The 14,904-nt window shown below is 49.7% G+C and overlaps 1 protein-coding gene and 1 long non-coding RNA gene across 3 annotated transcripts in view; one reads left to right on the forward strand and one right to left on the reverse strand.

Annotated features, from left to right (window-relative positions):
• The window catches only part of orai2 (ORAI calcium release-activated calcium modulator 2), a 57,538-nt gene extending 52,423 nt beyond the window's left edge, over positions 1-5,115 (reverse strand). Inside the window, exon 1 of the mRNA XM_038813738.1 lies at positions 4,745-5,115. Coding sequence (XP_038669666.1) covers positions 4,745-4,969 — 225 coding nt within the window. The 5' untranslated portion in view covers positions 4,970-5,115. The remainder of the gene's footprint in view (positions 1-4,744) is intronic.
• Positions 4,521-14,904, forward strand: part of LOC119974662 — a 48,138-nt gene continuing 37,754 nt past the window's right edge. Inside the window, exons 1-3 of one of the 2 annotated variants that reach the window (XR_005462549.1) lie at positions 4,521-4,867; positions 8,965-9,094; positions 10,795-11,353. This is a non-coding gene — a long non-coding RNA (uncharacterized LOC119974662). Of the gene's footprint in view, positions 4,868-8,964; positions 9,095-10,794; positions 11,354-14,904 lie in introns of those variants that run through there. The other variant, XR_005462548.1, reaches the window with a different exon arrangement.

A 14,904-nucleotide genomic window follows, 5' to 3' on the forward strand; every position in this document is an offset into this window, starting at 1 on the left:
TTTAAAAACCAGACTGCAGCGGATGAAGGATACATTTCAATTAAATTATTCTCAGCTCATAAATCTTGCAAGTGATAGGAGGTTTGCGGATTGAATGACACAGCCCGGCTGCCTGCAGAATTGCAAAGATATCAATGTTTCCGGCACCAAAGTGATGATGCAGCATGAATGTTGAAAAATGATCAGTCACCAAAATTATTCACTGGCTGAAGACAGACCAATCATTACTCAATTAGGGGGCTGTAGAAACCAACGTGGCGCAGCTAAGGTCTGAACCCATGTGCTCACAGGAAGAGATTGAAAATGCTCTTATACTGATAGAGACTAATTTGATTATAGGGTGGAAGTGCTGTCAGCTACTGACATGGAGGCTCGCGGACAACCTCAGAGAACAGAAGAAAGCCATTAGGAAGAGCCCTTTAGTTCTTAAAACCAGGTCTGCTGGCAACCCAACCCTGATGGTGCCAGCACCTGCAACAGACCCACACTTTGGAATTGGCAACATTAGAACACTCCATAATGTAAAAGCAGATGAAATCACTTGCTTGCTGGCAGTGAAACCTTGCAAGTCACAACAAGGCCAAACATGGGCAAAGGTGAAGTCACAAATCACTGGAAATATTCAGCAGGTCAAGCGGAATTGTGGAGAGCAGTAGGTATAGTTAAACCCATGACAGAATGTCACAACCTGGAATGTTAACCCTTTCTTCCTCTCTTTCTGACTTGCTGGGTGTTTCGGACACCGCTCCAGTTTCGGATTTCGAGCACCTCGCAGTATTTTGCTTTTTGTTTGAATGCTGGATAAAAATTAGCAAGTTCACTTCCAGGCAAGTGCTCATGCAAAAATCACTTCAAATTACCTGATACTTTTCAGCACCAAATTCCTACTTTGCTTTGTTATTTGTACTGTTTAATTCAAAGAGTTGCCTAATTCAAATACATAAACTCATCAAGCATAACACATCCTTAAAATAGATTTTCATTTTGCTTTTGGGACGGCACACCTCCAAGCAAAGATGTAATCAGATAGTAACACTGATAGCTGAATGAATGAATAACATTACACAAGTACTGTAAGTATCTGATAAATACCAGGAAACCAATTTCTTCATAGATTGGTGAAGTGTTTTTCAATTTTTTCGCCCCCCACTTTTGCCAACTGGCTGACCTTTCGGGATCTGCGCCACATTTGCTAACCCAGTCTATCCTGACTCAAGGCATTGTTCGAGACGCTAAAGTTGTCTTGCCCAAGGCAAGGGAGGGAAAATAAATCATCTTGTTTGCCTGTTCTTATTCACAATACAGTAGTCTCGAGTGCATTGAATTTATGTCAACATTGAGTGAGAACAGTATTATATATGCCTGTGATGTCCCCCAATCTATAAATATTCACTGTGCACTGTCACACATGAAGAATAATGACTCATGAGAGATACTGGAGAGCCGTCAACAATTGGAACCTGCATTCATCGTGGGAAACTGCCTCGAGGAAACAAAGAAGTGAAGGAAGAAGACTGAAGTGAGGAGGACTAAGAACAGATATCAGTGGGAGAGAGTCATTTGTGGTCCTTGTAAATAAAATAGCCATAAATCCAAAGATTGTGATATTAAAACCTTGATTGCTAATTGGCTTAAATACATTCAATTATTTTATGTAAGTTTATTCAACTTCAAAGTACACTATTAGAAACATGTTCACCAATACTGATGAATGCTGACAACACAAAACTGATCCACAGACGACTAACCAACTGTTCTGGTTGTCGTTAATCAGACAAAATGGACGTTGAAAAAAGTTATCTCAAATATCCATTTTTTCTCAGATATTCCATTGCGGCATTGGGATATGCTCACGTCTCTCCAAATCGAAGGCATATCAATGCAGTCACTTCGTGGAGACTGTTGTCCCCAATAATATAGCACTTGCTGCAAAGGCAGCACAGTAGTTAGCACTATTGCTTCACAGCAGGAAGGACCTGGGTTCGATTCCCAGCTTGGGTCCACTGTCTGTGCGGAGTCTGCACGTTCTCCGTGTCCGCGCAGGTTTCCTCCGGGTGCTCCGGTTTCCTCCCACAAGCCCCGAAAGACGTGCTGTTAGGTGATTTGATCATTCGTAATTCTCCCTCAGTATACCCGGAAAAGTGCTGGAGTGTGTAACTTCATTGCAGTGATCATGTAACCCTACTTGTGACACTAATAAAGATTATCATCTTGTCTCCCATCCTCCCATGTACATTATCTCCCACCCAACCTGAGCCCCCATGTACATCATCTCCCACCAACCCCATGTGCACCTCCCACCCCCATGTACATCATCTTCCACCCCCGAAACCCCATGTGCATCATCTCCTATCCCCATATACATCATCTCTCGCCCCCCCAACCCCCACGTACATCTCCCACCCCCCCATATACATCCTACCCATCCTCTGCCCATATACATCATCTCCCATCCCCCTACATACATTAGCTCCCTTAACCCCACATACATCAGCTCCCTTACCCCCACATACATCATCTCCCACCTCCCTCACCCCCGTATACATCATGTCCATTCTCCCTCACCCCCCGTATACATCATGTCCCACCTCCCTCACCTCCCGTATCCATCATGTCCATTCTCCCTCACCCCCCGTATACATCATGTCCCACCTCCCTCACCTCCCGTATCCATCATGTCCCACCTCCCACACCCCCCGTATACATCATGTCCCACCTCCCTCACCTCCCGTATCCATCATGTCCCACCTCCCACACCCCCCGTATACATCATGTCCCACCTCCCTCATCCCCCCATACATCATGTCCCACCTCCCTTACCCCCCGTATACATCATGTCCCACCTCCCTCACCCCCCCCGTATACATCATGTCCCACCGCCCTCACCCCCCGTATACATCATGTCCCACCTCCCTCACCCCATTTTAATCGTCTTCCACCTCCCTCATCCCCATATACATCATCTCCCACCTTCCACCATATACATCTCCCACCTCCCTCACCCCCACTTCCCATATACATCTCCCACTCGCTGCCATATACATCGTCTCCCACCTCCCTCATCCCCGTATACATCGTCTCCCACCTCCCATATACATCGTCTCCCACCTCCCTCATCCCCATATACATCGTCTCCCACCTCCCTCTGCCCCACTTCCCATATACATAGAACATAGAACATAGAACAGTACAGCACAGAACAGGCCCTTCGGCCCTCCATGTTGTGCCGAGCAATGATCACCCTACTTAAACCCACGTAACCCCTATCCCAACAATCCCCCCATTAACCTTACACTACGGGCAATTTAGCATGGCCAATCCACCTAACCCGCACATCTTTGGACTGTGGGAGGAAACCGGAGCACCCGGAGGAAACCCACGCACACACAGGGAGGACGTGCAGACTCCACACAGACAGTGGGACATCTCCCACCTCCTGCCATATACATCATCTATCACCCCCTGCCATATACATCATCTCTCACCCCCTGCTGTATACATCATCTCCCACCCCCTGCTATATACATCATCTCTCACCCCCTGCCATATACATCATCTCCCACCCCTGCTATATACATCATCTCTCACCTCCCACCATATACATCATCTCTCACCCCCTGCCATATACATCATCTCCCACCCCCTGCTATATACATCGCTCACCCCCTGCCATATACATCTCCCACCCCTGCTATATACATCATCTCTCACCTCCCACCATATACATCATCTCCCACCTCCCTCACCCCCACTTCCCATATACATCTCCCACCCCTGCTATATACATCATCTCCCACCCCTGCTATATACATCATCTCCCACCCCCTGCCATATACATCATCTCCCACCTCCCACCATATACATCATCTCCCACCCCCTGCTATATACATCGCTCACCCCCTGCCATATACATCTCCCACCCCTGCTATATACATCATCTCTCACCTCCCACCATATACATCATCTCCCACCTCCCTCACCCCCACTTCCCATATACATCTCCCACCCCTGCTATATACATAATCTCCCACCCCTGCTATATACATCATCTCCCACCCCCTGCTATATACATCATCTCCCACCCCCTGTTATATACATCATCTCTCACCCCCTGCCATATACATCATCTCTCACCCCCTGCCATATACATCATCTCCCACCCCCTGCTATATACATCATCTCTCACCCCCTGCCATATACATCATCTCCCACCCCCTGCTATATACATCATCTCTCACCCCCTGCCATATACATCTCCCATCCCTGCTATATACATCATCTCTCACCTCCCACCATATACATCATCTCCCACCTCCCTCACCCCCACTTCCCATATACATCTCCCACCCCTGCTATATACATCATCCCCCACCCCCTGCTATATACATCATCTCTCACCCCCTGCCATATACATAATCTTCCACCTCCCTCACCCCCGTATACCTCATCTCCCACCTCCCATATACATCGTCTCCCACCTCTCTCACCCCCTGTATACATCATCTCCCCCTCCCCCTGCATCTAGCCAGACAGCTCCGCCACATCACCGAGCCTGAATTGCCCCCTGAGCTTTACTGATTGCCCCAATTCAGGAGGATTAGTTTCTTGGCGTTAAGACAGTGGGCGATAGGTTATTAATGTTCACTCATGAAGCAGACATCAGCTGTAAGAAGCGGACAATACAGAGTTGTGAGAGTTGACAGGGATGTGGAGGTGTAGTCCCGGGCCAGCCGGGATGACTCACCATGGCGAAGCCGGACAATAGAGCTGATGTGCGGCTCGATGCTTTGAGTTTGGCCCGGCTGAGGTAGAGTTTCCTCCAGGAGAGAGCCTGCACCGAGTGGTGGTTGGAGGAGACCAGCTCCAGGTAACTGCGCCTCACCCAGTCCCGGTAATCGGCCGCCCCTGCCTCCGGCTCCGAGCACGGGGGAGCGGGAGACCCGGCCGGCGCCGAGCGCTCCGAGCTCATGGCGGGGCTGCAACTGAGACAGGAACCGCGGCCGGAGCTCCGTCAACAGGGCTCGGGACCGCCCCCGACCGGCGCCCCACCGCGGAGCTCCGCCAACAGCGCTCGGGACTGCTCCACCGCGGAGCTCCGCCAACAGCGCTCGGGACCGCCCCACCGCGGAGCTCCGCCAACAGCGCTCGGGACCGCCTCCCGCCGGCGCCCCACCGCGGAGCTCCGCCAACAGCGCTCGGGACCGCCTCCCGCCGGCGCGCGCCAACAGTAGGGATGCGCGCCCCCTCCGCCAGGAGGCGTCTCCCCTCCCGTCCCCGGCGCCAACGCGCATGCTCATGAATACCACCATGGGGCTCCTGAACCCTATTTGTGGTCAATACAGGTGTGCAATGGGCAGATACTGATATTCATGTTCAGCACTGGTGTGTACAAAGGGAAGATACAGATGGCAAAATTTGGTTCCGACTCCATCTACAAGTTTGCTGACGATACAACCATAGTGGGCCGGATCTCGAATAACGACGAGTCAGAATACAGGAGGGAGATAGAGAACCTAGTGGAGTGCTGCAGCGACAACACTCCCTAATGCCAGCAAAACTAAAGAGTTGGCAATTGACTTCAGGAAGCAATGATGTGGCGATGTCGGCGTTGGACTGGGGTGAGCACAGTAAGAAGTCTTAAAACACCAGATTAAAGTCCAATACGTTTGTTTCAACCGCTAGCTTTCGGAGCACTGCTCCTTCCTCAGCTAGTGTTTGAAACAAACATGTTGGACTTTAACCTGGTGTTGTGAAACTTCTTACTGTGCTCAGGAAGCAAAGTACTATACACACCCCTGTCAGCATCAACGGGGCCGAGGTGGAGATAGTTAGCAGTTTCAAATTCCATGGTGTGCACATCTCCAAAAATCTGTCCTGGTCCACCCACATCGACGTACCACCAAGAAAGCACAACAGCGCCTATACTTCCTCAGGAAACTAAGGAAATTCATCATGTCCACATTAACTCTTACCAACTTTTACAGATGCACCATAGAAAGCATCCTATCGGGCTGCATCACAGCCTGGTATGGCAACTGCTTGGACCAGGACCGCAAGAAACTTGAGAGTCGTGAACACCGCCCAATCCATCACACAAACCTGCCTCCCATCCATTGACTCCATCTACACCTCCTGCTGTCTGGGGAAAGCGGGCAGCATAATCAAAGGTCCCGCCCACCCGGCTTACTCACTCTTCCAACTTCTTCCATCGGGCAGGAGATACAGAAGTCTGAGAATACACACGAACAGACTCAAAAACAGCTTCCCCACTGTCACTAGACTCCTAAATGACCCTCTTATGGACTGTCCTCATTAACACTACACCCTGTATGCTTCAACCGATGCTGGTGCTTATGTAGTTACATTGTATACCTTGTGTTGCCCTATTATGGATTTTCTTTTATTCCCTTTTCTTCCCATGTACTTAATGATCTGTTGAGCTGCTCGCAAAGAAATACTTTTCACTGTACCTTGGTACATGTGACAATAAACAAATCCAATCCAATATTCATGGATAGTACTGGTGTGTACAATGGGAAGACATGGACAGTACTGGCGTGTACAAATGGAAGACATGGACAGCGCTGGTGTGCACAATGGGAAGACATGGACAGCACTGGTGTGTACAATGGGATGACGTGGGCAGTACTGGTGTGTACAATGGGAAGATGTGGGCAGTGCTGGTGTGTACAATGGGAAGACATGGACAGCACTGGTGCGTACAATGGGAAGACATGGACAGCACTGGTGCGTACAGTGAGAAGACATGGACAGCACTGGACAGTACAATGGGAAGACATGGACAGCACTGGACAGTACAATGGGAAGACATGGACAGCACTGGACAGTACAATGGGAAGACATGGACAGCACTGGACAGTACAATGGGAAGACATGGACAGCACTGGAGTGTACAATGGGAAGACATGGACAGCACTGGAGTGTAAAATGGGAAGACATGGACAGCACTGGACAGTACAATGGGAAGACATGGACAGCACTGGAGTGTACAATGGGAAGACATGGACAGCACTGGAGTGTAAAATGGGAAGACATGGACAGCACTGGACAGTACAATCGGAAGACATGGACTGCACTGGAGTGTACAATGGGAAGACATGGGCAGTACTGGTGTGTACAGTAGGCAGGTACAAATATTAGTGGTGGGTACTGGTGTGTGCAATGGGCAGAGAACCTCTGCCCATTGTACACAGCTGTACCTTAATTTGCCTGTTTTTTGTGCTATTTCCAAGAAGAATGCATTTACATTAATATAATTATTGTTTGTATTAGAATACAGTACTGCCTCGTGATAACATAGTGGCTTTTACCCAGCCAAAGACCACTTTCAAATGAAAGCTGTGTTTCATTCAGTTTGCTACAGCAGGTTGGAAATATCCTTCCTGTTATTCATAAAGAACAAACCTATCTGGGGAAGAATCACAATTTATCACATCCCCAGCAGCTGTTAGCTAATCATAATTTAAAAGGGGCTTCTTTTCAGCACTATCATGACAGAATGTAAAATGTTATTTAGGGAAAGTCTTAAATATGAAGCCACGTGGTTCCTACATCACACACCACAAATTGACAGTATGATCTGGTTTCTGCTGGGTCTAATGCAGTGTTTGCATTTCGGGGGATCTGGTAAGCTTCAATATCTGGAGAGACTGGAGAAGCTTGTATTGATCTCCAAAAAGCAGACAAGATTAGGGATAAATTAAACAACAATGTAACACAGTGGTTAGCACAGTATGTCACAGCACCAGGGTCCCAGGTTTGATTCCCGGCTTGGGTCACTGTCTGTGAGGAGTTTGCATGTTCTCCCTGTGTCTGCGTGGGTTTCTTCCGGGTGCTCCGGTTTCCTCCCACAAGTCCCAAAAGACGTGCTGTTAGGTAATTTGGACATTCTGAATTCTCCCTCTGTGTCCCTGAACAGGCGCCAGAATGTGGCGACTACGGGCTTTTCACAGTAACTTAATTGAAGTGTTAATGTAAGCCTACTTGTGACTATAAAGATTATTATTATAAAGAATCATTAAATTACAATCATTTTGCAGTGCGGAGTTTATTGACACTGCTCTGATGTAGGACATTGCTCACTCCTACATGCCTGGCAGTGGATACCAAATGGTGTTAATCTACCCTCCAAAAATCAGATTTGCTGAGGTCAATTGTAATGCTCCTGCCTTTGCCGCAACGGAGACCAGCCAAAACTACACTGGAGATTGGGGAATACCCAAGATTAATTTCAATGAATTGAATACTTGACAACTTTACAGCCTAGTTATTAGGAGAATGCCGGATTACTTTACACAGTGTTACATAATACATGATTACAATATTTACAGCAGAGATGCAGGTCATTCAAGGTAACAGGTCTGTAATGATTCACATGCCTTACTTCATCTCACCCTATCAATTTGCACTCCAATTCACTTCTCCCTCATATGTTTACCTAGCTTTCCCTTAAATTCATCTATACCAATCAGCTCAAGTCATTTGTGTGAAGAAAAGTTCAAAATTTGCACCGCTCTCTTGAGTTAAAGAAGTTTCTCCTGAATTCCTTGCTGGATTTATTCATGACTATCTTCTAATTATGGATCCTAGTTTTGGATTCCCCTGGAGTGGAAACACCTTCTCCCCATCTCTTCAATTTAATCCGCTTCATAATTCTACCTGGATACCTCTCAACCTTCTCTTTAGAACAATAACAGCAATTTGCATTCATACAGCACTGTTCCAAGGGGCTTCACGAGTGTGTTATTAAACCACATTCGACACTGAAACATAAGGAGATATTAGGGTGGGCAGATGAATAAGAACTTGATCAAAAATGTAAGTTTTAGGGAGTGTCCTAAAGATGGAATGTGGAGGGGGAGGAGGCGAAGGAAGGGATCCCCAAATATGACCTCAGTAACTGAGTGCTCTTCATCTTTTATGTCTGTCTCCTCTCTGATCCAGATTTTAGGAATATCAAAGTTACAACGAACACCAGAAGATATAAATCTACAAAGAGGACTCGGGAAAGATCGAGCAGGCAAAAAAAAGGACATGATGTGTCCTTCCTTTTATGTTGCCAATATCCAGGAAGGTAAATAAGTTGATTGTAATGGAAAATTACACAATAAACCGCACTGGTTGCATATCTTTAATGTGAAACAAGCAAACTGAATACGAGGAATATAAACAGGGATAGAAAAGGAACATTGACTCCAATAAAAGACAAGGAAGGAAAGTGTAAACAGGAGCTTATTTTAATACAGAACTTCAACCAACCAAATATCAAGTGGAAATACCCAAGTGGTTCAGAGATTAGTAAAACATTTGAGTGCTATGTGATCTAAGACATTAAAATAATAAATGCACATTTTGAATTATAGTAAAAAGCACAGGTACCAAATAGTAAATAGAAGTTAAAAGCAGATTACTGCGGATGCTGGAATCTGAAACCAAAAGAGAAACTGCTGGAAAATCTCAGCAGGTCTGGCAGCATCTGTAGGGAGAGGAAAGAGCTAATGCTTCGAGTCCAGATGACTCTTTGTCAAAGTAAATAGAAGTTGTGGCACTCTTGAGACACAGGGGCTGGTTTAGCTCACTCGGCTAAATCGCTGGCTTTTACAGCAGACCAAGAAGGCCAGCAGCACGGTTCGATTCCCGTACCAGCCTCCCCGGACAGGCGCCGGAATGTGGCGACTAGGGGCTTTTCACAGTAACTTCATTGAAGCCTACTCGTGACAATAAGCGATTTTCATTTCATTTCATTTCAAAGCAATTTTAACATGAGCTGGACTCCTGAGTGTTGAAGACCAGCATTAGGTATATGTTTTTTTTTAAAGGTTCATTTCATCCATATGTGAGCAGAACTAAAGCAATGGATTTTTGGAGAAAGTGGAGCCATGTAGCAACTCTTTAGTGGGGACAGGCAGGCTCACTAATAATGCAGAGGTGGGTTCTGAACATGGCAGCAGAGGGCAGGGGCAGTGGTGGCAACTGCAAAACCTCAAATAAGTTTTGCTGTGCTGAAATATCTGATGTTGCTTTCTTAGTTTTGTTGTTTTACACCTCCAGTGCAACTCAGCAAATGTAATCTGCACCCACATGACTCAATTGCAACTTGATTGTTTAATGGAGCAATTCAAAATGGTAATTGGAGGGATTGAGTTTAATAGTATTTGCAGGGGTCGTGTTTTTGGAACCTGATGGAAAAATAACAAGCTTGGCTCAGGAGGTTCAAAGACTTTTTCTTTTTCAATGGCACCTCACCCAATACTCTACTGGGTGCCGTATATAGTAAGGAGGCAACAATCGTCCGCAGCAATTGCAAGAAAGAACACACTGTTGTCATCAACATAAGATGATGTAGGTTAGATAGCTGAGGAAGTTAACAGGAGGAAGATTTGATTTCAACAGTGGGTGAATTGTGCTCTCTCCTCCAGGGCATTCAAGCACAGTTGCCAGACAATGATTTCTGAGGGTGCACCATCGCAGTACTCATGCTTATCATGCACAAGTGCAGTTTATTACACATTGGTGGGTCCTTATCAACAATGATTCTTGTGATGAATGATTACTGTACCTTTAATGTAATGATCCCTTTAAGACCGGGTTTGGAACCCTGGGGGACTCCGACTCCGGCTTCTCCCCCCAGGGAGCCATATATAAGGTAATGTTCAGTGGGCCGTGTGCAGTGAGCACACTTCTCGGTAGCTGTCTGGTTCTCTGCTAATTAAAACCTTTGTATTACCAATCATCTCTCTAGAGTTGTAATTGAGGGCATCTCAATTTAATCAGCAGATTACTTCGAGGTGGACAGCGGTCTAAAACCGGAGAAGCTCAATTTGGATGCTCGGTCGCCGGAGGCCGCAGAAATGTTTAAATACTGGCTTCGGTGTTTTGAGGCCTACCTGAACTCCGCAGAAACTCCAGTCGACAGACCTCGCAAGCTGAGTTTACTACATGATGCGCGATCAATGAACACAGAAACGAAGGAGTAGTCTGAATCGAAGGCTTTAATCTACAAGAAGTGTGCCCAGCAGCTTGAGTACAGAAAGAACGATGACTGCTGGGAAACATGGGTTCTGGTAGTATGACTAGTGATATGGGATTATCCCTCTCCAATGGCTGCCCACTGGCCTGTAACTATATACAGGTATGTGTTATCACACGGTAATTATTTACAGAGTTGGAAAACGAGAGAACAAAACAAGTCCATTAACAGTTCATATCGACTTGATCAGCCGATCGGGGGGCCTTGGACGTCCTCTGAGACCTGCGGAGCTTCGTCGGTGACGTTGGAGAAGCGAGCGTCCATGACTCAGGGAGCGATGATCCGGTCCTCGTGGAGGTTTCCATACCCCTAGACGGAGCTGGTGAGGGCCGGGCTATGGAGGGGGGGGGAGCATCTGGTCCTCTCGGCGGCGCGGGTGAGGGAGTTGGTGCGCCAGGGAGGGGAGCGCCTGCGGGGAGCAGTTGCGGTTGGAGGGGGGTGGGTGGGGCTGGTGCAGGGGGCGATGGCGGGGATCCGGCGAGCGCCAGGTCCCGTAGGGAGACCGTGTCCTGTCGGCCGTCGGGGTACTGCACATACGCGTATTGCGGGTTAGCGTGGAGCAGCTGGACCCTCTCGACCAACGGGTCCGACTTGTGCTCCCGCACGTGTTTCCGGACAGAATGGGCCCGGGGGCAGCCAGCCAGGTCGGGAGCGGGGTCCCTGAGGAAGACTTCCTGGTGAAGACAGGAAGGCTTTCATGAGGCAGTTGATTGGTAGATGTGCAAAGTAGCGACCGGATTGAGTGGAGGGCGTCTGGGAGGACCTCTTGCCAGCGGGAGACTGGGAGATTTCTGGACCATAGGGCATACTGTTCTCCCTCTCGACCTGTCCGTTTCCCCGGGGGTTGTAACTGGTCGTCCTGCTTGAGGCAATGCCCTTGCTGAGCAGGAATTGACGCAGTTCGTCACTCATAAAGGAGGACCCCCTATCGCTGTGAATGTAAGCGGGGAATCCGAACAGGGAGAAAATGGTGTGGAGGGCTTTAATGATGTTGGGTGTGGTCATATCGGGGCAGGGGATGGCGAACGGGAAGCGGGAGTACTCATCAATCACGTTGAGGAAGTACATGTTGCGGTTGGTAGAGGGGAGGGGACCTTTGAAGTCCATGCTGAGGTGTTCAAAGGGACGGGAAGCCTTTATCAGATGCGCTTTTTCGGGGCGGTAGAAGTGCGGCTTGCACTCCGCGCAGATGTGGCAGTCCCTAGTGACTGTCCTGACCTCCTCGATGGAGTAGGGCTGGTTGCGGGTCTTTACAATGTGAAAGAAGCAGGTGACCCCCGGGTGGCAGAGGTCTGCGTGGAGGGCTCGAAGGCTGTCCACTTGTGCGTTGGCACAGGTGCCGCGGGGCAGGGCATCGGGAGGCTCGTTCAGCTTCCCAGGACGATACAAGATGTCGTAGTTGTAGGTGGACAACTTGATCCTCCACCGCAAAATCTTGTCGTTTTTTATCTTGCCCCTTTGTGCATTGTCAAACATGAAGGCCACCGACCGTTGGTCTGTGAGGAGGGTGAACCTCCTGCCGGCCAGATAATGCCTCCAGTGTCGCACAGCTTCTACTATGGCCTGAGCTTCCTCCTCGACCGAGGAGTGGCGGATTTCGGAAGCATGGAGGGTACAGGAGAAGAAGGCCACGGGTCTGCCCGCTTGGTTGAGGGTGGCTGCCAGAGCTACATTGGATGCGTTGCTCTCGACCTGGAAGGGGAGGGACTCGTTGATAGCTCGCATCGTGGCCTTTGCAATATCAACTTTGATGCGGCTGAAGGCCTGGTGGGCCTCCATCGACAGGGGGAATGTGACTGTTTGGATGAGGGGACGGGCTTTGTCGGCGTAGTTGGGAACCAACTGGGCGTAATATGAGAAAATGCCGAGGCAGCGCTTGAGGGTTGGGGCAGTGGGGGAGGGGGAGCTCCATCAGGGGACGCATGCGATCCGGGTCGGGGCCTATCGCTCCATTTCGCACTACGTAGCCGAGGATGGCTAGATGGTCGGTACTAAACACGCATTTGTCCTTGTTGTAAGTCAGATTCAGGAGCTTCACGGTTTGGAGGAATTTGTGGAGATTAGTGTCGTGATCCCGCTGATCGTGGCCGCAGGTGGTGACATTATCGAGATACGGGAAGGTTGCCCGTAAACCGTACCGGTCGACCATTCAGTCCATCTCCCTTTGGAAGACAAAGACCCCGTTTGTAACACCGTAGGGAAACCTTAAAAAGTAGTAGAGCCGCACATCCACTTTGAACGCAATGTACTTGCGATCGCTTGCACGGATGGGGAGCTGGTGGTAGGCGGACTTGAGGTCCACTGTGGAGAAGACCTTGTATAGTGCGATCCTGTTGACCAGGTTGGATATACGGGGGAAGAGGGTACATGTCCAGCTGCGTAAACCTGTTGATGGTCTGACTGTAGTCTATGACCATCCTATTCTTCTCCCCGGTCTTTACCACCAGAACCTGTGCTCGCCAGGGGCTGTTACTAGCCTCGATGACCCCTTCCTTCATAAGCCGTTGGACCTCGGACCTGATGAAGGTCCGGTCCTGGGCACTGTACCGTCGGCTCCTGGTGGCGAAAGGTTTGCAATCCGGGGTGAGGTTTGCAAACAAGGACGGGGGATCGACCTTGAGGGTCGCGAGGCTGCAAACAGTGAGGGGAAGCATAGGGCCGCTGAATTTAAATGTTAGACTCTGGAGGTTAGACTGGAAGTCTAACCCCAGGAGTGCGGCTGCGCAGAGGTGGGGGAGGACGTAGAGTCTGTAATTTTTAAACTCCCTCCCCTGGACCATGAGGTCCGCTATACAACACCCCGTGATCTCAACTGAATGGGAGCCAGAGGCCAGGGCAATTTTTTGCTTGACGGGGTAGACAGGGAGAGCGCAGCGTCTTACCATGGTAGGGTGGACGAAACTCTCCGTGCTCCCGGAGTCCAGCAGGCAGGTCGTCTCATGCCCGTTGAGTAGGATCCTCGTTGTTGCCGTCGAGAGGGTGCGGGGTCGAGATTGGTCCAAGGTGACTGAAGCGAGTCGTGGCAGATAGTCGGAGTCTTCATCGGATGGTGCGTAGTCACCCGCGGGGTCCTCGGAGCCGATCCAAGATGGCGGCACCCATCGGTCGCACATGCTGGGGGTGGACAAAATGGCGGCACCCGCCCCCCCGCACGTGGCGTTGGAGGCACAAAATGGCGGTGCCCTGGCGTCTCACGTGGCGTCGGAGACGCAAAATGGCAGCACCCAGAGGTCGCATGTGGCATTGGGGGATGGGGCGGCGAGGACCGCAGGCCGCACGGTGCCCCTGGAGAGAGAGAAGATGGAGTCCCGCGGTCGCTGCCCGGGACCGCAGTGAGCGCCTTGGCCTGGCAGATGGCCACAGGTTGCAGATCGGGCTGGGCAACGTTGTCGGGGGTGTTTCGCCTGGCCGTAAAAATAGCAGCGAGGCCCCGCGGGTTTTTCGGGGCGTCTTGCGACGCAGGCCTGGGGGGAGTCTGAGTCCGTGGGGGAGAGAGAGGCTGAATTCCATGCTGCCCAGGGGGCTGCCGCGCGGTCGGGGGCGTACGAGCTTGCGTTTCTGTTCGCAACATCTAGGGAGGTAGCGAGGGACCATGCCTCCGTGAGGCTCAAGGTTTCTCTTTCTAATAGTCTCTGGCAGATCTGTGGGGACTGCATGTCCGCAACAAAGGCGTCTCAGATGAGGAGCTGAGTGTGCTCATTAGCAGACACGTGGGCAGCCGCAGTTCCTCCCCAGTACAAGGAGGGCACGGTAAAAATCTTCCAGTGACTCACCAGGGATCTGCTGCCTCGTGGCCAGTAAGTGCCGAGCGTAAACTTGATTTACCGGCCGGATTAAGTGTCCTTTGAGCAGGT

Source organism: Scyliorhinus canicula, chromosome 12, assembly GCF_902713615.1.
Source record: "Scyliorhinus canicula chromosome 12, sScyCan1.1, whole genome shotgun sequence".
NCBI classification, from domain to species: Eukaryota; Metazoa; Chordata; class Chondrichthyes; order Carcharhiniformes; family Scyliorhinidae; genus Scyliorhinus; species Scyliorhinus canicula.